Source organism: Musca vetustissima, unplaced genomic scaffold (assembly GCF_032173495.1).
Source record: "Musca vetustissima isolate MV318-11 ecotype Yass unplaced genomic scaffold, APGP_CSIRO_Mvet_v1 utg10841, whole genome shotgun sequence".
In the NCBI taxonomy this organism is placed as follows: Eukaryota; Metazoa; Arthropoda; class Insecta; order Diptera; family Muscidae; genus Musca; species Musca vetustissima.
In genome coordinates, this window is record NW_026883530.1 from 208,461 (window position 1) to 235,563 (window position 27,103).

A 27,103-nucleotide genomic window follows, 5' to 3' on the forward strand; every position below is an offset into this window, starting at 1 on the left:
ATGCTTCCGGTATTGCCAACCTCACGCAGTATAGTACAACAACAACAGCAGCAGCAAAATCATCATTTAGTGGATAATAGCCGGGCACATAGTCAAAGTCCAACTCCCAGAAGTCCAACTAATAAACGTAACGCCAGTATGATATTCCGCATTGAACATTTATTGCCTCAGGCAGCAGCGGCAACAACAACAGCAACAGTTCCAGTTCCAGGATCGTCATCACCATCGGCGCCAACATCACCGCATTCGGAAAATAATGGCACCTCCTCAGCAGCCTGCAGCTCTCCGAAAAAATCCAAAATTATTCGAGCTGGAGTCCATGTCACCCAATTGATACCCAAGGATACAACATCGATTCTAATTGACAGTCATGCACTTTTGGCTGCCGGCACCACTGAAGTGGCCACCGAGCCACTGGCACGTGCCTATTGTTCGCTATCACCCAAGGGAGACACGCTCATCTTGAATGCATCGATAATGCGTAAAATCAAGCTCTCCGAGGATATTCACAGCTATAATGCCCTCTTTGAATTACAACATGGTCAGGTGCAGTTGCGAGTGGTACGCGATATCCAACGTGATGAGGAGATTGTTGCCTGGTTTGGCGAAGAGCTAACCCTGCTCATGGCCATACCATTCCTGACACCCTTGAATATTCAGGGTAACAATCGGTATATGTGTCATTGGTGCCATTTGACCTTTGAAACGCCAAATCCTTTGAAAATCCATTTGGCATTGGGGTGTGGCCGTCATAACATTGATGTCTTATGGATACGGCTGCACTATGCCCTTAGGGCCAAGCAATATAGCCAACAATTATTTACATTGCCATTGGTTAGCTCCTCTGCACGGAGCTCTCCAATAATGGTCACCACTACCACCACTGCCAGCGGAAATCCAATTACTCTTCAAACCACAAGTTCCAGTACGATGCGTAATGTATCACCCACCTATTCTCCACCTGCAACGCAAACATCATCACCACCCTCACCACCACCAGCACCAAGATTTTCCGCCTTCAAACCAATATCCTTGGCAGCACACACCCACCATCAACACCCAGTCACCTCACTTCCTGTTTCCCTAACCTCAGCGCCACATCTGCACACCTCCACAGCGGCGCACAGTATGTCCTTTTTACCCAGCCTATCATCGGCCAGTTTTCCACCACACATGAGTCTCCTACATCCATCGTCGAGCACAAATCCCCTCAATGCCGCCGCTCAAATTGAGGCAATTGTCAGTAATATGGGTGCCTCGAAACAGGGCCACCTTTGCATCTATTGTGGTAAAATGTATTCCCGCAAATATGGTCTAAAAATTCACATTAGGACCCATACTGGATTCAAGCCCCTAAAATGTAAATATTGTCTGAGGCCATTTGGAGATCCCAGTAATTTAAATAAACACATACGACTACATTTACAATCATCCGGCTCGGGTCACGGCAATGGGGCGGAGGTATATCAATGTACCCTGTGCCATAAGTCCTTTGGTCGGCGTCGTGATCTACAGAAACATGTTGAAAATCGTCATGGCGAGGCAGCATCTGGGGATAATAAAATGGAAAGTTCACACTCCGATTAAGGAGAGAGATCAATACACACCCATGAACATTGCCAAAAAATTACAGGAATCCATAATACCTCATCCATAGGGGCCAATTTTTTCTACAAGAACCATATGTGATATTAGACTTAAGCCTTACATATATATATATCAATCATATAATTATAAGAATATATATAATACATATACAGAAATATATTGAATCAATAAAATTGTACACTTATAAAAATAATAATTTCGGATTTTTATTAAAGTGAATCTTGAAAAATATTTAAAAAATCACACCTAATAATATTAACGGCTATATGTGGATCTTAAGAACAAAGCATATAAAAAAATTGGGCCTTATGTTTTTAATTAAAGGCGAGAGCCTATAGATAGGCTATGCATTTTATTTATAATTTCACGCCTTTTGGTATACTTTGAAAAAGGATTTTAAATACACACGCCTATAGGTATTAAACAAATTATTTAAAAAAATACATTCCTTTATGTAGATCCTGAAATTTATTTAAAAAATCACGTCTATAAATAGAACCTTAAAAATGATTAAAAACAATTACACATATTTTTTGAACATATTTTTAATCAATACTTGGATATAGACCCTGAAAAATATTATAATTTAATCAACGCCTGGATGTAGACTCTGACAAATATTTTTTATTAAATCCACGTCTGGATGTAGATCCAGAAAAATATTGAATTCATGCCTGGATGTAGACTCTGATAAATATTTGTTATAAAATCCACGTCTGGATGTAGACTTTAAAATATGGTTTATTAAAAACACGACTGGATGTAGACCCTGAAACCCCTTTTTATTAAAAACACGCCTGGAGGTAGCCCTGAAAACTATTTTTGAACCAGTAAGGAAAGCAGTAAAGTCGGACTGGGCCGATATATATACCCTTCACCACTTTGGGTGTATTCTACATGTGTATCCTAACAGACGTCGCTTTTTATATCTGAACCGATTTCAGGGAAACTTGCCAGAGACTTATTTATATTACATCTGTGGGCCTAGCTATGGATATTTCTCGAAGCTTAGCAAAATAATTCTAGACTCAATTAAGTACCCTATACCAAAATTCGTACAAATCGAAATATATGGTGCACCAATTACATAAAATTGGACGAAAATATATATAGGAGCTATATCTCAGTCTGAACCGATTTTCACGAAACCTTGCACACATCATTCTAGACTTAATTCAGTGCGCTATGCTAAATTTCGTGCAAATCGAATGATTTTCAGAGACTTTGGTGCACCAATTACCTAAAATCGGATGAAAATATATATGCAAATCGAAAGATATATAGGGACATTGGTACGCCATTTACCTTAAATCGGACGAAGATATATATGGGAGCCAAATTTAAATATGGACCGATTTACACGAAAATTATCACATATCATTCTGGACCTTATTCATTACGCTGTGACAATTTTCGTGCAAATCGAAAAATATATAGGGACTTTGGTACACCATTTACCTTAAATCGGACGAAGATATAGATGGGAGCTATATCTAAATATGGACCGATTTACCCGAAAATTAACACACATCATTCTAGACTTAATTCAGTACGCTATGACAAATTTCATGCAAATCGAACGAGATATAGGGACTTTGGTACACCATTTACCTTAAATCGGACGAAAATAAATATGGGAGCTATATCTAAATCTGAACCGATTTCAATAGGATTCGTCCCTGGGCCAAACAAATGAGCTATGCCAAGTTTCATCTAATTCGGATTATAAATGCGACTTGTACTTTGTTTACAATTTAGCATGGATAGACAGATGGATGGACGGACGGAATGCATAAATCGACTCAGAAAGATATTCTATGCATATTCTCAAAAACATATGCACAAAGACATAATACATTGCACCACAGTGTGGTGAAGTGTATAAAAAATCTACGCCCAGGAATTTATTTTACTATAAAAGAGAATATCCCCAAAAAATTTGAAATAAGAAGTCACAATGTTTTTTTAAATTTTTTCTTTATTTTTTTTTCTCATTTTCTTCTATACTTAAATCTGACACAATTTTGTTTCATTTCATTTTCGATTTTATTTTTCATTGGCTTACTGCTAAACATTACCCATTGATTTTTTTTAATTGCAAAATAGTTTTAGGCTAATTTCAAACACATGCACATACACGTGTATGTATTTGTCAGTGTATATACAATATTAATATGTTTGATTCTTTCATCTATAATTGTTTGCCAATTACCTTTGATACCTTTTGGTTTGTGTCATGTAAAGAGACTGGTCTTTTATATACTCCTTCGTTTGGGTTTATTTTTAATTGTTTATTTAACGGTAAAAAATTATGTGTTTAATGATAAATAGACACCAATATTTATTTGTTTTTTTACATATATATAAGTAATTTTTATTAACTCTAACAAATAATAAAACAACTTGGTTTTAACCACAGAGAAAATATAAAGAAAATATTTCAAGTAGTTCGGTATTTTTTCACTTATACAAAAAGTGGACATACATACAAATGTATATATGTTTATATCTATACATATGTTGATGTACAAATATTTGTTATTTAATGGACAATAATTTTTGTTTTTAAATTCTTATAATTTAAATATTTGTTTTTTATTTTCATTGAAGCACACTTGGGTTTTAATTCGTAAAAATTATAACTTAGTTGTTGTTGGTTTATTTAAATATATTTGTTTTTGTTTTTTTTTTTTTAAGATAGAGAAGTTACAAATATATAGTTATAATTGTATATATGTATAGTGTCAATGGATTTAGGGGCGGAACTCTTTATTTAATTCTTTTTGAATTTTTAAGTTTTACTCATTTAATTTTTAACAATATTTTTTGTTTTTTTGGTATTGAATATTATATTTTTTTTAGATTATTTTATATAATATATATTTTTATATCTACCACAGTGAATATATATAAATATTTTTTTATTTCATGTTGTTGTCTAGTACAATCGTTGTTGTTCCCAATAAGGTAAATTTTCTCAATTTTTTGGTTTTCCAGTTATTTTTTTGACTGCCTTCCTTACTTTATTTTTATTTATTTTTTTTTCATTTTAGAACTTCTGTGTGTTTGTATGTATGTGTATTTGAACATATTTGTTAACACATTTCTTTTTTTAATCATTTACTAATACTTTTTTCTAATTAAATACTAATTGCGCCATTAAAAATTACAACCTGTACGTTAACAAAATTAAAAATTAAATAATTTTGAGATTGAAGCAAAATAAGAAATTTATATACCATACTACACCAGTAGCATATATAAAAATTAAATGAATCCCAAGAATGAATTTTTTATATATAGGAAAACATTTACAGATCCACTAGACTGAGTATGCCGACTCAGAAAACAGCTGACATCCTTCAGTTATTAAAAACTATATATTTTTTTAAAATTCACGCCCATAATTAGATCATAAAAAGTATATTTATTTAAATAAAAATTAAAAATATAAAAATAAACTATAATATAATAAATAAAAATAAAAAATATAATAAATCAAAAATATTAAAAAAAAACAGGCCTAATAGTTGACTTTAAAAATAATTTTTAAAGAATCCACACCTAAAGGTGGACCAAGCCTAAATGTAAAATTTAAAAATAATTTTTAAAAAATCGAAGCCTAAATGTGGACCATACAAATATTTTTTTTAATAAACGCCTTTAATTAGGCTATGAAAAATAATTTAAAAAATCTTCCACACCTATAGGTAGACTATGAGGTAGGCTATGAAAATAATTTAAAAAATCCACACCTAAAAGTGGACCTTACAAATAATTTTTAATTAAATCCACGGCTAAAGGTGGAGCTTAAAAATAACTTTTGGAAAATCCAAGCCTAAAGAAAGACCTTAAAAATGGAACCTGAAAAATATATGTTTTTTTTTTTTAAATTCTGTAGTGTTGGCGGTTTTTTTCAAATATTTATATTTTCTTGTAAAAAAAATCCCCAGTCTGTAGAGCATCTCAACAATCCCCAAAATAAAAAAAATAAATTAAAAAAATTGTTTTTTTTTTAATTTTAATGTGAAATATGTATTTGTGTTTCGTTTCAATTTTTTATTTGTTTATTTTCAATGCTTAACTTACGTATATACGAATTATGTACTATGATCCATTATATTTTATGTATGTATTGATGTTTCTGAAACTATGTAGCTATGTTTCAATATTTAATGAATACCTTATTCAATACTAAGTTCATTTAAGGTTTTAATTATTTTAATAATTTTCTTTTTTTTTACTTTAAAGCTTTCCATAATGAAATGTGTATGATGTATGTATGTTTGGATGTCTCTGTTTAGAACTAATATGTCTGTTAATATGTGTTTTTTTGTATAATTGTATATACAGAATACAAAAAAAAATCATCTATGACTTCTTATTCGAATACAAGACACATTTTATATTACTTACATTTTTATTTTCTTCAATATAATTTGTTTATATATATATTGTTTCAAGTTTTACTAAGACATAATGTTGTGAGAAGAGAAGAAGGAGGAAGACGTAATATATATATGATATTAATAATATTATATACTATTTGCAGGATATTTTTTATTTAGTTTTTTTTCTATAGACACAAATTAACAAGACCTTAGGACTAGGTCGTTTTTCCTTACCTTTTTTTTCCATGGAAAAAAACACCAACATGAGGTTCTGTAAATTTTTTCTATGGAAAAAATCCAAAATTAGAAGAATTTTAAACCAGAAATATTATTTCATATTATATTATTATTTCAATTTGTCTTTATTACAATAGTCCTGCATTGTTGATAACTTTACATTCACGATTTTTCGAAGTATTTATGGAGGGGAATGTGTAGAAACCATTTTTTTGGTGTATGTATGTATGTCATTGTGTTACTATCTTTTTAAATATTCCAATATTTATTAATATGTGTTTACAAATAAAATATATGTATATATATATACATATATACTTTTGTCTGTAATTTGTGTCCTTCCAAAAAACACACTTTCTTTAAAACAAATGCAACAATTGTCTCTTTCATTGCACTACCATTTATTGCTTAAATATTTATCTTTTTTATTTATTTTATTTATTTATTTTTTTTTTTTTGTATTTTCAATTTTTTTCCTTACAATACATTTTAACGTTCGTTTGTCTTTGATCTTTACGTGGGTTGTTGTTATTTTCTTGTTTGTAGTAACTATTGCAAATTTCTTTTAGGAATATCTAAAATAAATTATTTCTTTTTTTCTTCTATTTTTTTAATTTTTTTGAAATTTAATGAGTCAATTGTTTTTTTTTATTATTATTATTATTTGGATACGAAAAATATGTTGGAAGGTAAAAAGCGTGTCGTTGTCATTTTGGTTTTTAATAAATAAAGAAGCATATTTGTTTGTAACACCGTTCCATTTGATATTTTTTTTATATGCAATGTGAGTGTGGTTAACAGTTTTAAACTTAAGAGGCAGCTGATATCCAGCTGGTCTCCCTGGATGACCTTATTAATAGACCTTGGATACATGTTATGTACAAAATATTTTAATAAGGAAAGTCAGCTGTTATTAATAGGCATTGATTAAGTAAAAACCAGGAATAGTAATAAGGTCATCCAGGGAGACCAGATGGATATCAGCTGCCTCTCAAGTTTGCTGTCAAAATCCATTATTGTGATTTGACTTCCACTATGAAAACGTAAACAAAGTCCAACTTTTTTTGACATTAGACTTGAGAAAAACCCTGCTTACTTTCGCTAGCTGGGTGACCTTATTAATAGACCTTGGTAAAAACAATTAAAAATAGTGTCAGCGGTTTTGCCGACAGATATATACCCTCAGCCTAAGGTTTGCGAAGGTTTTCGGACTTGATCTAATATTGGTAAAAGTATTAAAATCTGCAAAGTTTGTATTAAATCTGACATTCAATTTCCTTGGTAAAAAATATAGAGACGGATCCGATCTTCGAACTTTATTAAAAAAATTCGATAATGTGCAAAGAGTAGGCCAATTGCTTAATATAGGATTTATACACGAATGAGTGGAGCGATGGGTCCCATCTTCGAACTTAGTCTAGGATTGGTAAAAATACGACAATGTGCAAAGTGTGGGTCAAATCGGGCGTTCCATTCGCTTAATATTGGATTTACAAAATATGTGGCTCTAATTTGACATTTCCGAACCTAGATGGGTAAACAACTTCTTCGCAGGCCATTTTCAATTCCACCTTTTTTACTTGTTTTTATTTAGTATGGTTTGACATTTCATTGTGGAAAGTCTTAGGCCTGAACAATGTTTTCAAAAGGTTTAATTTTATTCTGCAAAATAGTCAGCCAGAATCCCAGTTTGTTGTTTTTATAAAAAAAAAACTATTTATTAGTGAGGAATGTATGGCATTGACCGCCGAGGACAACGGAAATTCACTTTCTCTAAGGAATGTGTTTTCTATACATAATTTTGTTCAGCAATAAGGGCCATTTAATGGCCATGGCCTAAAAATTCCGCACATGGGCCGGTTAAATAATCGGAAGGTATTTTTTCAAAAATTATACCGCTTTGATTCAGCATTTGCTGCAATACATCACACGTGTTGTCCGTCATATTTTTTATTAGAATCACATATCTAAGACCAAATAACAACCAACCCAACCAATTCAGGGAATACCAACTGTGATGAATTTGTAATGCCAGTTTTTGGAGGTTAATGTTCTAAATAAATTATCACAGTTGTCTGTGTAAATAAATAAGAAGAAAAGAAGTGATATAGAAACATTGTGACAAAGAATTCGTTGATAATATGTTTTTTTTTAATTTATTTACTTTTTTAATTGTTTTTAATATTGTACGATTATTAATTTTGTTTATTCCTAGAATCAATCACAAACAAAATATTATTTTTAATAGTAATGCATGTATAAACTTTTTGTTGGATATTTATATCATATTACAAAAGTGAATAATCCATATTTAATTATTTGTATTTAATTTGTTTTGTATAATAATTAAAGCTGTCATTTGAGTTTTATGCGCAAAACATATATTCATAATAACATAAGTGGTAGTTAAGGGGAAGAGGTTGGGGTTTTTTTTAAAGGATTTGAGTTTAAAATAAAATCGTGGAAGATTTATTTGAAATATGCATATATATAAGTTTGCTTTTCATCGAACACTTTATATTTTTGCAAATACTTAATGGTATATATATATATGTATATCATCTGTTTCCCAGTGCAATTAAGTATTTTTTTAACTAATTTCCAAAGATAATTTTGTACCCTAATAAGTAGAAATATGAAAATATGTGTTTAAAGAAAATTTACAAAACTCCAAAACATTTGCTCTTATTTGTTTGATTATTTCAACTTAAACTTTCGTCAATATATATATATATATATATATATTTCCAATAATAATTATATAAATATATGTAATTATTTTTAATAAGTTGATGTAGAATATAATAGCTTGAAGATGGCACAGTTCCTCTTTGGCTAAAATTTTAAATACTTAAAATGGGTTAAATTTCTGGAAGAATTTTGACTTTTCGAAAAATTGAGCAAATTTTTAAAATTATTTAATTTTATTTGTTGCACTTGTTTTGATTTCCAGATGATATTTATTTTAAGAAATAAATATTAATGGGAGCATTTCACATTAAATATACATACATATATGTATGTACGTATGTTTGTATATATTCGCCCATGTGTTGCATTTCGAGTTTGCTCGAATGTGAAACATTTTCCCATATTTGGTGTGCTCCATTCCGAATTCCCAAAAAAATATTGGGAATATAATTCGAGCACATATAGCCTTGCGGATTGAAAACGAAAATAGATAGTACGTGTTTTTCTGAGCACGTACAAGTTGAAAAAGAACGCTGAAGTAATATTTAACGTGTTTTTACAATATTTATTTAAAAAATACAGTATTTACATTAGTTTTTATAGTAAAATTAAAGAAAATAAAAAGAGCTCCTTTTATCAAAAACAACGCGTAACATTTTTGAGATCAATCTGGCAACTCAACCACCATATGATCAAAATAAAAATAGAATCTATAAAAAAATCTACTTTTAAGATTTCCTACAGTCCTTTTAATAATGTTTCTTGCAGATGTGTGCACTTAATTATATCGATATTGACAAGATCCATGCTCCACTTGTTTATGGGGCGTCATCAAAAATGTTTCTAAAGCGTAACCTCTGTCTCCTAGAAGCCAACTATTTTGCATACCATTTCCTCTTTTGTTAATGCTGCCTAGCTACACTCATATCTGGATCATGGCTGGATCCTGGTCTGCAGCTGTCGACAGCTCTCAGACACTTCCAGGATTTTCATTACTCTCCACAATATTTTACATATTGTTGTGCGATCAACACTTATATTTAAATCATTTGCCACTACCCTCTGAAACCCACCAACAGCCAGAAATCTTAAGGTAGCTGCTAACTGCAGGCTTTCGGGAATGGTACCCTTGTGTATGAAAGGACCAACTTCTCTCAAAATATCCATAAATGCTTATTTTAACACGTTCCAGTATCATTAGACTTTTTCTGGTAGAAACCAGGGCAATTAATAAGCCAGCAGGCATATTAATTGCCCTGGCCCGAAGAGCCTTCTGCTTTTTTTTCATATAAAAGACCAGAAGATCTTCTTATAGTAGATCAGAAGGTTTTCTAATAGGAAGCAATGGTCTTCTAACAGGAGAACAGAAGGTCTTCGTATCGGATACCATGAGTTCTTCTTATAGATGAAATGATATTGCTATAGAAGAATGGATGGTAAGTTGGTTTTCTTATTACTCTAGGAATAAGAAAACCGAAAAGAACCAAACGGACCAGGAGAACTTCTATTAAAATATAAGAATGTATTTTTACAGAAGACCAGAAAGGTTTCTTATAGAAAACCAGAAGTTTTTCTTGTACAAGAAAAATGTGTTTCTTATAGAAGACGAGAAGGTATTGTGATATCAGAGCAAAAGGTTTCCTTATAGTAGACCATAACAAATGATATTCCTATAGAAGTCTGAACTTGTATGAACATTCTTTCTGCTTTCAAATATTTTTCAAAACAAATAAATATTTTTGTTAATGGCAAGGAAACTTTTGTTTCTCATAGACGTTCCATGATAAATTTTTTATGTATGTTGACATATCCCAGTAGAAAATACTCTCATGCTTGACAATTTCGATGACGAAACGTTGACGAAATTTATAGAATTGTCATTAATGACTAAACACACGATATGTCGGCAAAATGTCGTTCTTCTCGAAATATGAAAACAAAATAATAGTCTGAATCGGGGTGCTATGAAGTATTGACAGGACAAAAAAGAAAATTCTTTCTGAAAAATTTACAGGAAATTTAGGATAAAGAAGGCGTGCTTAGGATAAGTTTAACTGAATATATAATTATATATCATTATTTAGATGCATTGTTTTACTCTTAGGATGGATCAGGTAGATTGCAATTGGTGAAATACTGTAAGTATAATCGGAAAGATATTTCATATTTCAATGATTTTTAATTTTGTTGTTTCTTTACATATATAAAAATGTTCATGCTATAAAAAATAAATATATGAAAAAAAATATTTTTTTTAATTGAATATGTCGTTAACGAAAAGTAGGGAGTTTAGTCGCCGAAGTTGTCGTCAACGACAGTATCGCTTACCCTGTCGCCCAAATTGTCTTGCGACACTTGTGTGAAAATTTCGTCAACGATCTCACATTGTTGTCTGCAAAGTTTCTTCAATGAATTGCCATTGGCTTGCACTATTCGTTAATGTTGTCTGCGAGACACTTTCTCCTGGGATAATATTAATATATGCATGTGTACTTGTGTTCCATTGTAATTTTGTTTTCTTTTTAATTCATATTGAAATAAGCAATAAAAATTATATAAATTTAGCACATTTGCAATACTATTTTTTCCACGAATTTAAAGCAAACTAAAATGGCCAAGGATGACAGGAAAGGATTTGTATGGGTGTGTGTGTTTGTTTATCTTTCTTAAAAAGTCTTGTTTTTTGCTTTACTTTCTTCTAAGATCTTACAATTTATTTTGAGTTTCATGTGTTGTTCTTTTGTTCTATATTTTTTGTTTTAATGTGAATCTAATTTTGTACTTTTATAAAAAGTTGATTCTTATTCCATTTTATTATATAATTGTTAAGATTTCAATTTTTCAAAACAAATTATTAATTTTTTTTATATATATACTTGTATATGCATATGTGTATGTTTTGTTTTTAATTATTTACTTATTTAGGTTAGTTCTTGTGAAGTTCGTTTCAATTTAGACACATTTAAGTAGTAAGGCGGGGATTACATAAAAATTTTAATTTAATTTGAATTTAAAAAAATATTGTTTTCTTTTTTTTAGCTTAACAAACCTCTTATTTTAGATATATTGTAGTTATTTTTGGATCATGTTGTTTTGTTTATAGTTGTTTTTTCTCATGGTTTTCATTTTTCTTTGGACGAACACTTGGTGAGAGTAAAAAATAAAATGCTGATTCATTTGCTTAATAAATTATTATTATTTTTCCTTAAATTGTTTGGTGTTGGAAAACAAGTTATATGATTTTTTAATTATTTTTTTATACACTTAGGTCAAAGCAAATAAAGAAATTGAATTAAATTATGTTATATATGGAGTTTGGGTATTTTTTTACAAACAAAAGAAAAATGTTTACAACCAAATAAGGTACAATTTAATTATATATGTGAATGAGGCTCGAAAATTAATATAAAAATATATTTTCTTCTAGGGAATTTATAAGAATAAAATTATTCGAGAAATATTTGTTTGATATAAAATTATTTTGGTAGAAAATATTAGAAGCTGATTACAGTTTTGGGTAGCTTTCTTTAAATATATATCATAAATGAAAATCTTGCTCAAGATCCCCAGAACGATTCCAAAGACCACAACCAATGGACTGCTCCCCAAAACATTTAAATTAAAATTACTTTAAATTAAAATTACAATCAAAGCAATTTAAATGTAACCATAATTCATCATTTTTTCTTTTAATATTAACATTCCCTAAATGCTAATATTTACTACAAAGAAACTCGTAAAGGAACATTTATTTACAAAATCCAAAAACTGCACTGGTTATTGACGATATTTTTGATAGAATGAAAGATTATGAAAATATATAATTAACTATATATTTCTATAAAAAAGGCTGCGCATTTTTATATGAAAATGCTCAATAAATTATTCAGAATATATTTTTCTATGGTAAAGAAATATGGTCAATTATTAAGCTTTTATTACTATACAAAAAATTGCATCCCCAGATATTTGGACATTATTCTATGGACAGAAAATTAAGGACATTTATTATACATTCCTTTTAATCAAATTAAGCATCTAAACGTTTTTAATTTTTTCTTTATTTTGAAGATTGAGTTTTTAAATTTTATTTGTAAATATTACATATATGTATTAAGCACTGATAATACAGCCATCTCCCACCTCTATTTTTTACCCTTTTTAAATTTGACAGAGAAATTGATATTTGAACACAAATCTCCAATTTAAATGTATATATCCACAAAGTGTTTTTATATACCATCAGTTAAAAAGAGACCTAAATGTATATGTATTATTGAAAAAAAAACTAAACGATTCTCCCTAAAATAAACGAACAAAAATAAAATAAATAACATTTTGGTATTAACTTCGTTTCTGTTTTTATACAGCATTTGATGTTTTTGTTTTCTTTTTTATTATTATTTTGTATTATTAAACAATTTATATTTAAAATTTAGTGATTTTTGTAATTTTAAGTGAGCAGCACATACTTCGCTTTAAGCGTATGAGACGACATAACTATAAAAATATATAATGTTCAGTTTTCTTTTTTCATTTGTTTTTATATATGTAGTATGTACTTATTTATGACAAACTAAAAGTAAAAAAAATCAACAATATCATCATTGAGAAGGAGTATACAAAGAATATGTGAAAAAAATAAACAAATCTAAATAAAAAAATTCTATTAACATATCTTCTAATTAAACACAATTGGCAATACGAGCGAGGACTTAACGTGTGTGTGTGTGTTTTTTTTTCTTTTTTGAAATTAATAAAAATATATAATTATGTATTTCTATATATGTATGTATGTAAGAATAGGTAATAGTATATAGTTTATGTGATACAAAGTCGTTTTCCTAACTTTTAAATATTTTCATTTAAATACGACGCTTTGGGCGGGCAATTAATACACAATTTGTTTAATGTACTACGAGCCTAATTGATTATTAATATAATTAGTTGTATAATGCTATTTCAATTATTGTTTTTATTATTTTTTTTTTTTTTGCATTTTTCACATCTAATTGCAGTGAAATGTTCTAGGGGGGTATAGGGGTAGGGTGTATGGAGTAGACGACATTTGGAAATGGTAGGAAGATAAAAGGATATTTTGTTTTTTATGGACACAATTAAACGTAATGTTTTGTTGTTTATTTTTATATTTTTGTTTCTCATCGTACATGAAAAGCTATATTTTTCCTTTTTTATTTTTATTTTTATTTTAAACATAAGTCTAACTACAGGACACAACATGTAAAACAAAACATGTCTTCAACCTCAGCTATTTTATATCTTTGATTTCAAGTCTCATCAACATTATGAATGCCTTTAGGTATGTAAAAAATTGGTTGAATATTATTTTCAACAACAAATACATATTTGAAATAAATTTAACATTTGGTTTGTTTTGGTCTTGAAGAAGGAGGATTTTTTAAGTAATAAAAAGAAGTAACTAAATGATTTGGTAAAGAAGAATGTTTTTTTTTTTGTGGTATCGAAATGTTCAAAATGTGCGACATAGTGACATTTATATTGTGTGTGTAAGTTTTTTTGTGGCTATTGTGGTTTTCCAAGTGTATCTGCTGTTGCTTTTCTTCGTTTACATAAATTTCTTTATGTTTTTCAATCTCAATAAAAATGCTCTTTCCATAGACACTATTTACGTTGTAGTTTCATCTGCAATAGGAGTACTTGTTGTTGTTGCATCAGTATTATCGGTTATTTTATTATCCTTAATATCAGCAGTATTATTATCGGCCTCTATTGTTGATTTGTGCTTAGTTAATGTATCATCATCTTCATTGTTGATAATTATATTTTTGTCTTCTGCATCTGAATCTTTTTCTTGATGCAGTTCCTCTTTATTCGTTAGATTTGTTGTATTGCCATCATCTTCTAGCTGTTGTTTAGTGGTAGGTTGTTCAACAACATCCACGTTATTCCTATAGATTTAAAAAATAATAAATTTTTTTATATTGTTATCATATCATTTAAATATTGCAAATTAAACAAAAAAAAATCAGCAAATATTTTTTAAACCAAAAACTCATATTCTTATGCATAAAAAACAAGATAAGTTTGTATGTTTTTTTTTAATTGGAAAATAATGCATATATATTTGAAAGCCAAAAATATTTAAGAGAGATATTTTTATGTGAATATTGAATTACACAAATATTTATGAAAATATGTTTGCACAAGCATAGATTTTTTAAACATATTTTCAAAGAAGTCAATAGGCATACAGTTTACAAAATACAAAAAACAAAATACTAAAACAAATTTTAAGTTACATTCCCCACTAATAAATAGTTGAACAAAGTGTAGATTTTTTAGAAAATTTTCAAAGCGTTGGTTTTAAAACTTAAAGTAGTCGACTTTTTTAGAAAAAATAAAAGAATAAATTTTAAGAAAAAAATCAAAGTCGTACATTTTTAGAAAAAAATGTAAAGGCGTAGATTTTTTTAGAATTAAAAAAATTTACAAAAACATATGTACGCATTTGTAAAAAAAATCTAATAAAAAATTGACTTTCAAATATACATATGTAAGTTAATTTGAAATTATATATCTTACAGTTGTTTAGTTGCCGCTTCTTGTTCGTCTTTTTCCATTGAATTATCTTCTTTTTCATTTTCATCCGGACTCGTCGTTGTGGGTCCATTTGTAATGGCAGACGACGTCGTCGTCACCGTTTCAACATCAGCTTTTTCACACGACTCTTGTTCATTGTTGTCGCTATTATTTAAAGCGGATGCCCCCAATGGCTTTGTCCACATACCTTCATCATCTTCATAGTCATCGATAAACGTTGTTTGTCTCGACTGGAATGATGGAAGTTCCCCCGACCACGACAATTTCTCTACATTGGCATTATTGTCATATTCCTCAGACGTTGTTGTATTGGATAAATTAACCATTGTGTTGTCGTCTGACGATGACCTTGAGTTTGTAACATCATTATTGCCGGCCGTATTGTTGTCATTAATCATTGATGAAATTGTGCCTGCCAGCGTCTCGCCCATATCATTGGTAAAGGAACTGAAGTGCGCATCAAAATCGGCAAAATTATCCGCGGTACTTGAAGTACTTTCCGGCGCCCATGTCATTGCACTGCTGGCCGATTTGAAGACATCAAAATCATCATTGGTATCCCATGGATTGCTGGTCACCGTAAATGACTTTAGTTTTGACAAGGGATTGGCGTCGAAGGATAGCACATCACCAGCTGCGTTATTCTCATCGTCGTCATCCTCGTCATCATCATTGCTGCGACCGAACTGAAACAAATTTAGAGCATTTTTGACTTGATGATGGTTGCCATTATCTTCGTTGCCGTTCTCATTATTATCGTCACTATCATTGCCGTCGCCATCATCGTCTTCGTCGTCGTCATCATCATCATCAGAGTCATTTTGCGTATTGTAATCAAGTGTAAAAAGAAAGTCCTGCTTTTACAGCACATTTTGTTTTTTTAGAAACGCAAAAAATTTTGAGATTTTGTTGTTGTTTTTTGTGAATGGTCAAAGAGATAGATAAAGTTTTTTGATATGCTCTTAGAAATTCAAAAGTTTCAACACAAAAAAGAAAGAAACAAACGTGTAACCAAAACATATGGAAATTGGAAAACATTTGAAGGAACAATCCCTCAGAGTAGTAGTGGTAGTAGTAGGCCAAAAACAGTCAAACAAAGTTAAGGATTTTTTTGCCAAAATAACGAAACAACAACAAAGATAGGAAGCATTAGTAGTGGTCATTAATTTGGAAACTAGTCCCAAATAATAATGTCATTTTTTTAACGTATTAATTGAGTTTGGCAATATATAAACAGAGAACGCCAAATGACACTAGATTACAACACACAATATTTCTAGACTACTTACTGTGTCCATGGCATCCGTGAGAGCGCATTGAGTGTTGCTAAAAAAAAACAAATATCAAAATAGAAATGTATTAACAAAATAATCGTTATTATTTTGTGTGAAAGAAAACATTGACTTACAAAGCACCCGAAAAATCATTATCGGTCAGGAAGTCCAGAGATATATCATAATCACATGCTTCACAATTGGCCAATAGCTTACTTTGCGTTTTTAAGGCCTGAGTTAATTCACCATCTGTGCTATTTACAATAGACTGCCATAGTTCACGTTCAGTATCATCTTTAAGATTATTTTCGATTAAGGCACCGATATGTTCCGATTCTGATATACAGGTTGTAATATGTTTGAAAATTTTAATTAAATGTCCCATATAACCCAGGCGACGACCTTTTTCTGCAGACCTAAAAAAGAGGAGAGGAAATACAAAAACAAGAACATTTATTTTTTTCTAAGGTAGTATTGAAAAGAAATTAAAATATAGTTAAATGGTCCATAATCGTCTATTAATTTCTAGAAATAAAACATTAGAAAAACTTATTGTTTATTTCTTTGAAAAATATTTTTTGTTTGAAATCCAAGCTCAGTCATTTGAAAGAGATTTTGTAATCCTCTCTTAACAAGTTTGTGCAAATATGTGTTTTTATGCAGATTACATGTTAGGATTTAGAACAAATATTTAGAAGATCTAGTATTTAAAAAAAAAACTTAATTTTGTCCTAAATTCACAGAAATGTTTTTTAAATATCTACCCATAAAAGGGTACATTTTGAAAAAAAAAAAACATTAATTCAATACTATTTTTGTTTTATATACACAGCGTGAACTGAATATATTAATAATCGATCTGTGCTTTTATTTGTGACATAAAAAATTAGCATGGATTAAAAGATTTCGAGAAATTACGCGGCTTTTGTTCCAACAAAAAGTAAAAACATATTTATTTAACACACTTACTCAATTTCTTTGTTAATTTTCCAGCATTCTATAAGCCTTGAAACCACTTGGCAATTCACAATTAACTGTAAATTAAATTCCAAAATATTTTATATAGCCGTTGCGAACAAACCCGTCTTTACTTACATGAGTTCTTATATGCTCCTTACTTTCATCCGATAATTCTGGTTTGCTTGACTTTGATAAATCCTGAAAAATATCTATACCGCTATTGAGGAATTTGAAATCGGTATTTTGTGGGCCATTTGCCGGTTGTGTTGTATTATTATTGGCATTATTTGTTGAGGAAGTATAAAAAATTGTATGAAGACATTTTTCCACTTCGCTGTGCAAAAAGTTATTCCAGGGATATTCTTTGAATAATGTTAGCAATATATCGAAGAAATCTGTTTCGCAAATACTAAAAGAGAACAAAACAAAAATCACAAACCATTAATGATTGTCAAATTATTGGAATTTATTGTATATGATACTTACGCTTTGCAAATCTCTTCGTTATTAGTCTGCAGTAATACTGTAAATAGACGGCAAATTTGTAAGCGTGTCATACCAAAGGGTGGTGATAATAAACCGGCTGATATGACAATATCGGCTTTCTAAAAATAATAAATGGAACAAGAGTTAAAAACAAAATGCTGGCAATATTTTATATGATGAATATCTTACTTTTGGCGGGTTCCTAAGTAATTCATTGAAGTGTTTAAGTTGAGGTTCAATAACACGGATCACAGTCGATAATAACTCATTGTGGATTTCCTTTTCACGATCTTGTAAAAATTGCAAACGGTCTGACATACGTTCATCTCTATAAAATAGAAATAGAATACAAATGTTTATATTACATTAAAATGAAATTGTGAATTCTTTCAATACTTACATCAGCATTACGGGTCTAATTATTTTAAGTACAACCGTTATGCCAGATACAATAGCACTTTCAAGAGCATTTGGTTGCAGGATCACATTAAACAAGGCAAATAAAGTGGTTGCACTTTCGATATTTTTCAATATAGGATTCGAACCTTCAAAAATTGGTTCAAAACTATCATTTTCTTGATCACTTTGACGCATGGTGCGTCCCTGATGTATAAGATCACAGAGGAATTCAGCAACATTTGCATGCTTCTCACTTTGTTCGGGATCACCAATGATGTCGATAAGTTTTTCAACCAGTCTTTCTTCATTTAACCACTGAAATGGAGAGATTGAAAAGCCACACGTTAAATTTCACATATTATAAATTTAAATGAGATGAATCTTAAAAATATTCTTAGTGGATCAACTCACCTCGTACAAGCTCCTCTTTAATTGAGCACCCTCAACATTACGCATCATTTCCATAATTAAATCGGGTATGACGGGCGTACTGAAATGCTTGCATATCAAATCCAAAAAATTACTTTGCGTTTTTAAAAACTCCAAAAGTTTTAGGCACAATTGTTGATACAAAAACCAATCTTGATCAGACTTTTTGGTAAAGAGCATGCTAAATGTCTTGCTAAAAAATGATGCTAGCAAGGGATTTAACGGTGGTTCATTTTCCAGATATGAATATAGCATTTTTAATGTCTCTTCTTCGGAGATCAGTTTCTCATCTAAGGACGGTAGGCCGCTATGGAATTGAAAAATAAAAATATTTGTAACGAAAATTTATAGGTTTTAAAATTAAAATACTTACAGCAATAAAATTTCACATGCCACATTGGCATGACGAAAACGTTGAGCCAATGGTAAATCTTCTGGAGGTTCTGTTGTTATTAATTCGATCATACGTTTAATGACATCGGGGCGAGTAAAGCTAAAAAGAGATAATATAAATTTAAAAATAAAATTATATGGAAAAAATATAAGTTTGCATTTTTAATGAAAATTTTAAGTCTGAATACAAATCACGAAAAAATCTTTTAGAAATCTTAAACCAAATCAGAGGTTTTATTTAAATGTTTGCAGAAGTAGTGGACCTGCATAGATTGGAAAAATATGTATATGATAGTTGCATTTTTTCTGGATTAATGCCTTTGTCAGACGAAATTAGAGAAAGGTGTAGGATGGCCCGCCGGCTTGACTTGCAAACCGTTTTAGTGCCACGGTGAGTTTTGAATTTTTAAGCCATGTTGCTTATTAGGTTTCGGGAAAATTTTGAAAAATTGAGAGTTGCTTTGAAGGGAAATATTGAAGTATTCAGTAGTCCATTCGTCCCAAAGCGAATCTTGAATTTTTGAAATAGCATCATTTATAGGCTTGAAGAAACCCTAAAACTTCAGCTGAGATTGAAGATAGTTTTTTATTTGTGCCAAGTGAGTTTGTGTTTACGAGGGAGAATGCTGCTCCAGATGTATGATCCGAGACTGAACCGTCGGTGAAAACATGTTTTACCCTTGAAGTCGTAGTTTGTTTATTTTCTCGTTAATCAGGAGGTTGATGGTTTCCCAGCTGGCATCATATATTTTAGATACAGCCCCTTGGAAGAAGTCCGGTTTGTAATGATGTTGGTTTCTGCGACGTTATTTATAATGTCACCATATTTGTCGATGTCTTGATTATAGCTGGTATTGTAAGGGAATAAAATCCAGGCATTGTTAAGATCTGGATGTCTGTATGCTTTAGCTTTAATAAGTTCTTTGGCGGTACTAGTTGGAACCTGTAGCTGGGTGGTAATTCTGCTGCCAATTGATAGATTATGGGTATTGGTGTGGATTTAATTACTCCGAGAGCCTTTCGCAGTAAACCATTTACTCATGTTTTGATTTCCAATGTTTTTGTAAGATTGGATATGGCTGCTCCGCCATATTCTACTTTTGCTCGTGGGAACTCCTTGTAGAAGGGTAGAGAAGGAGATACTTCGAATTTACAGCCGCTTTTAATACGGAGAAAACTGCAGGCTTTATCGACATTTTCCACGTCATTTTCTAAGCGTATTTTAGCTGATCCACTGGATGCGATGTAAATACCGAAATACTTCATGCTGGTTGTTTGGTTGTGAGTGATTCCGTTAATGGTAATGTCTAATTATCTTGGGCTTCTGCAAAAATGCAAAAATGCATAGTACTTTTTCCATATTGAAACTTAAACTCAGATTTGCGCAGTATGAACTGAAATGGTTTAGTTCCATTGCTAATAAGTTTCTTGTGGTGAGTTATGTTTTGGCATAGCATAAAATAAAAAAATCGTCTGCAAATTGGTACACTATAGCACAATGCGAAGATGTTTTGTGCAATAGAGCAGTATATAAATTGAAAAGAATTGGGCTGAGTCCACTGCCTTGTGGCAATCCATTTTTAACAATTATTGAGTTTTTTCCTAGTTCCAGTATTCTATATTTCATTCCATCCACTATCCATTTTATTATATGAGTGTTTAAACCATTCTCAAACAGAATTCTGTCCAACTTGGAAATATCGTTTGTTGTCGAACCCTTTTTCAACTTCGACACATGCACCTACCACATGGTTTCATCCGGGTCTGAAAGCATAAGACCGAGGTGGCAAGATCAGAGATGGCCTGTAAGAAACAGTGACGTAAATGACATACATTTCCGACGTAGAATACATACGTCATACATACGGTTTTTGACAAAATACCTATTTCCATTAATCAATTTGGAAATTACGCATGCTTTACTCAAATTAATAAAAAAAAATTCAAAATGTAGAAATTTTTATCAGTTCTAGTGAAATAATAAATAAATGACGTTTAATACATTTATTACATTTTATACAGGTATATGACGTATTCGACGTTTACAACTTTTCGACAGTCGAAACCCTAAAAATTCGTCACAGGGGCCATCCTTGGGCAAGATTTTGTTCGTTACAATAAATTGTAGTATTGTATCTTTGATAGCACTCTCAATTACAAGAGTGCAATAGGTCTATAATTTTGTACCAATGAGTCTTTTCCCCTTTTGGGGATGGGCGTGATTTTGATCCGTCTCCATTCTTCGGGGAAGACACCCGAGTTCACACTTCCAATAGTAATTGAAAGAATTTTCTTTCCTCATTGCTTTCTAAACTCGCTATCATACCGTAAGTTATCTCGTCAGGACCTGCAGCGGAAGATGGATTTCTACTGTTGAGAAACTGTTGTAAAATATCAGGATCGAGAGATAGGCATTCACGATAGTTGCACATTAGCTACATGAAAACATAGTGCTAAAAGCAATTAATCCAAAGTTGAGAACAGAGGCACGTAGATAATATATAAACGTCGTACAAAGTCGTCGAAACCCAGCAGACGTACTCGATATCAGTCTTTGTCATTATGTCCGGAACGAAGAGTTTTTCTACTTTACCCAATAACGTCACATCGGTCCTACTCGTGATACACAATTGATATATAATATCCATATGCATTTTGTTTTGGAGTGGTAGATTTTCTTTGTGGGTATGTTTTTTAGTATTATCGCTTTTGTGTTATCGATATTAAGAGATAAGGCGAAAGCATTTAATATCCTCCTTTGTAAAAGCCAAAAAAAAAACAATTTTATTTGGGTAGATGTTTTCACACATCTCTTAGTTGAAATCGTGGTATTCAAATCCAATAATTCTGTGTTATCTTTCTGAATGATTTTTACCCATCTCTTAGTTGAATCAAGGCATTCAAACAAAAATAATTCAGTGTTATCTTTCTCTATGATTAATACGAAATCTATTTGTCATTGTTCTAAGAGTACGGCCATTCATTCAAATATCCCCTCCACTCTACGTGAAAAAAGTAAATAAACAAACAAATTGTTACAAAACTTACTAGTTGACAATGCTTTTCTTTTGAGTTTTACATTCCTGTATAATATCATCTTCATCCAAAAATTCCTCCACTGTAGAATTCTGCAATAATAGGGGGTTTAATTAGCGGAGATTATTCATCAAAAATTACAACAACATCAATTATTACTACTTACCTCCCTCTCCAGCAGAGCCTCAATATTTTGTGAGGGTGAATCGTTTTTATCCCAAAACATGTTGATGGTGATGATGTTCGACCGTGATTATTTTTGTTTTGTTTTTTCGTTTACGTCTTCGACGTCGTAGTTGTGGCAGCCGCACTAAATATTTGATTTGATAATAATACAACAAAAACAAAAAAGAGAAATAAAAGAACAAAATGTTATTGTTGCGTGACGACTGAATGTAAAATCTGATGACGGTGGGTGATGATTTTTTTTAAGGAAAACTAGTGTGTAATGCTGCTTTACATTCACTACAGCAGAAGAAGAAGAACATGGCAGCACTGTGTTGTATTGCAAATTATGAATGGAGTGACACCACACAGGCATAACGACGAAGAAACCCAACAATGCATCACGGAAGTGGCCACAACATTTCATTACTATATCTCCCATGGACTTTTTCTGTATTGAGGGGAGTTTTTTAACTCTTGTGGTACACCAACACACAACATAGCAAAACACAACCAGCAGCAGAAATCACTCTGCTCTGCTGTACACGCACACAACTTTTATTGATTTCTTGTACCTTTTGTGATATTTTCCGATTAGAATGTGTGTTAGAAATTATTTTCCAGAAATCTGCTATTACATTTTCATTTAGTTTTTAACTTTTCATTTTGTATGGTTGAAATAGTTTTGAAAATACACAATTTTTCTGTTGCGTCTTATTGGTTAACGATTTTTTTCTTTCTACTACGTTTTGGTCTTGGCAAACTTCATCAATACTCTGCGGGGCGAATGAAAGTAATGCCCGCTCTCTGTGCACTGTACACACTCTCTCAACACAAAAATGACATTTCAATGTTGTTCTCACCATCCAAACAACAACAACACTCTCTGTTGTGTACGCGAGAATCGCAAACGTCAAACTGTGGCCATAAAAGTCCAACTGTCATACTTGTTGCATTTTTTTACATTACGACCACAATTTTTTTTTAATTTAATGAAATTTATGCATATTTTTTTCTTTTTCTGAAAACGTGGCCAGTTCAAATTTTGTTGCTTCCATTTTTCTTTAGACCAAAAACAAATAAACACAGTTATCGTTATTTACACATTGCACCATAGAAGGCGTTTCATCAGACCACACCACACACATTTTTTTATTTTTTCTGTTGCCATTCTTCGTTTTATTTCTGCTGCTTTCTTCCTCATTACACATCACAAACGTTGCATGACGTTGTTATTTGACGTAGCATTACTCACCTTTTACGTGTAATTGATTAATAAAGAAAAAGAAATATTAAATTGTTAGAAAGAAAGCAAAAATATTTTGCAAATTGTTAGTCCAAACTCGAAATATGTCGATGTCAGAGAATGAAGCTGACAAGAGGTTCTTGCCTGCGGCGGATTCAATAGACCGCCAATGTTATGTGTGTTATTTGACAGTCCAAGGGCAAAGGCGTGTTTCACAAAAGGGGGATTCACATGTTGAGGTTAATGAAAACTACAATTCTTTCAGTTCTTTTTAAAACGCAGAAAAAACATAGTTGGTTCGAGTATAAAGATTATAACCGTTTTAACCCTTCTGATTATTCAGGTATTATTAATGAATCTGACTTATACTTATTATACCATACAAACGATACGGATATGCAGTTGTCTACACTAAATAATGTAATAAACTTGCTTCATTCTTATGTTCCTACAGTTAGAATCAAATCACACTCAAACACTTTATGGATGAATTCTCCTGCAATAAAACGGGACAGAAGAGAAAGAGATCGATCTTATAAATCTTATTTGAGTACTCCTACTGATGAAAATTGGAAAATATATACCCGATTTAGAAATAAAGCTAAGTCCATAATAAGAAAAGCACGATTTGAATATGGTACAAGTTTTTTTTTCTAATGTGAGTGGTGCTGAAATATGGAAAAAAGTTCGGCAACTGGGTTGTACTGTGGAACAAAGAACAGAATCTGAGGAAATTGATGTAGAGTCCATTGCAAGTGAGTTTTTGGGTAACATGGGTCCTGTTGAAGATGTATTTTTAGACTTTGATGGTTTTGTCGATCGTACAGATTCCTTTTCGTTCCATTCAATAACTGAATATGAACTTATTCATGCTCTGAATTCTATTAGGACAAATGCTGTGGGGTATGATTTAGTTCCAATCAAATTTATCAAGATTATTTACCCTATTATTTCGCAATTTTTACTGCATTTAATTAATACAATTTTAACAGTTTCTAGTTTTCCAAACGCCTGGAAACTAGGAAAAGTAGTACCAATCCCCAAAGGTGATCGGAATGCTGTCGAAAGTTATAGACCAATTTCAATACTTCCATCAATGTCAAAGATTCTAGAGAATGTAATGAAAGAGCAAATTCTAGAACATTGCCAGCGATATTCAGTTTTTAATCCTTGCCAATTTGCTTTTCGTAGACATCACAACACTACATCAGCCTTAATTTCAATAACTGATTCCATTAGGCAACAGTTGGATAATAGTTTCTTTGGATGTCACCAAGGCTTTTGATCGTATTAGCCATGGTATTTTATTACTGAAGCTGCGCGACCGCCTTAAATTCTCAAAAACTGCTTGTAAACTTATTTATTCATATCTCTTTGGGCGTAGACAGTATGTTACTGTAGATGGGGCTACATCTTCAATTGGCAATGTGACATCTGGTGTTCCACAGGGATCAGTTCTAGGTCCGATTCTCTTCCTGATATATATAAATGATATTATCTCCGCCATTGTAAGTCCAATTTGCCAGCCATATGTCTATGCTGACGATATTTTCTTATTATTTAATTCATTTGCTTCTGAAGAATCTATCAATTCGCACCTTTTATACACATCTGTTATGTCAGCCGGTTAACGCAATGCGCAGCGTAAACATCGCCCGCATTGTGGTCGATGCATTGATAGCCTGACGGCTACCGGTTATCGATTACCCCTTTTTTTTGCAAGGTGACATTTTCGATTACGAACAGCCTAATCGTTTACAAAGGGAATGCAAAAGAACGCCATTTGCATTCTGTCATTTGTTTCAAACTCATCAAGGCGGCAATTGGAGAAAAAAAATAAAATAAAAGTGAATCGTGCTAATTGAGAATAAAAAGTGAGTGCTCCGAATTTACTACCATCAGAATTTTGACGGCGCCCGGGATTTTTTTGTATAGAGTGAGTTGGATCAAAATCCTTTCATGCAGATAAGGCATTGTTATAGTTGTGCATTTTTTTGTTTCTTATTGGCAACAGGTATTTCTTTGGGCACATGGGAGCGTAGGCTTCGGCCTCAACCAGCACTTATTTAAATTGCTACCACGCTGCCATTACCAATTGCTATTGACCAACGACCACAGTTTGCATTTTTGTCCATTGTTACCATTCCAATACCGGGTTTCTTTCACCGACACCACCACAACTCATTGAGAGTGACCACCACTCCAACCCATATACAGTGACCACCACCAGAACCAATTGGCAGTAATCCCAACTACAACCCATTGTAATTTATCACCACCACAAACCATCAATAGTGATCACCACCATTGTGTGAAACCATTCGGTACTACAACAACCACAAGCTGTTGCATCAACCATTTAAAACCATCTCAATAAAGTCCAGCCTTCCAGTCGCTGAAGTTTTTTTGTAAGACCTGGGTGCGCTTCCCCCATCACCGCAGTAAGCATTTAGTGTAAAGAAAATATATCATCATTAGTTATTCGTATTTTTCTGCCACAGGCAGGAAAATACGGATACTATTATTTCTATATATTCATCGACGGACAGCCGATCTGAAAAACATACATTGTACTTACGTACATTTAGGTATATATAGTGCAAATATAACGGCATATTACCGTTATTTTAAGCAGCCCATGTGCTTTCGTTTCTTTTCTTTTTTGTGTTCCAAAAATTTTTGATACAGTACAGTTACAAACAACGATAGTTGTCGAAGATGATTAATAATTAAAGTTTGTGAAATAGCTTTAATCGTTTAAATTATTTAAAAAAAAAAAAAAGAAAAAAATTGAATTCATTAAAATTTATGAAAAATCTAGAATAATAATCTAATTTTGAGATTATTTGAAATGAAAAATGAATAATTGAAAACCAAATAATTATAATAATTAATCATTAAAAAAAAAAAAATTATTAAATTAGAATTTTAGTCGATTTTACAATAAACTTTTTTTTGATTGTCGATCACATTAATCATTTAGAAATTCGATTATCAAGAAATTGATAAATTAATGAAATCGATTGATAAAAAAAATATTAATTAATTATTTGAATTATAATCTATCATTAATTTAAAGAAATTAAAAAATTAAATTAATTATTTTAAATCAAAAAAATAATTATCTGAGGGTCTAATAATTAACAAAATTAATTATACTATAATAAGTAAATTGTTAATATTATTATATAATTTAAATAATTAAT

The 27,103-nt window shown here is 31.2% G+C and overlaps 2 protein-coding genes across 2 annotated transcripts; one reads left to right on the forward strand and one right to left on the reverse strand.

Moving 5' to 3' along the window:
* On the forward strand, positions 1-1,587 carry LOC133330454 (sal-like protein 3). Its single transcript, XM_061538888.1, has one exon. It carries the CDS (start codon positions 1-3, stop codon positions 1,585-1,587), a length of 1,587 nt encoding a protein of 528 aa, XP_061394872.1.
* A 12,987-nt stretch (positions 1,588-14,574) lies between these two features.
* Positions 14,575-24,034, reverse strand: LOC133330455 (serine/threonine-protein phosphatase 6 regulatory subunit 3). The gene is made up of 14 exons (XM_061538890.1): positions 23,907-24,034; positions 22,653-22,796; positions 22,499-22,578; positions 19,431-19,550; positions 19,040-19,364; positions 18,630-18,943; positions 18,419-18,557; positions 18,230-18,348; positions 17,879-18,152; positions 17,753-17,829; positions 16,918-17,199; positions 16,799-16,835; positions 15,492-16,363; positions 14,575-14,857 (listed from the first exon to the last, which is right to left on the reverse strand). The coding sequence occupies exons 2-14, from the start codon at positions 22,710-22,712 to the stop codon at positions 14,575-14,577; spliced, it is 2,982 nt and encodes a 993-aa protein (XP_061394874.1). The 5' UTR covers positions 22,713-22,796; positions 23,907-24,034.
* Between the last annotated feature and the right edge of the window lie 3,069 nt (positions 24,035-27,103).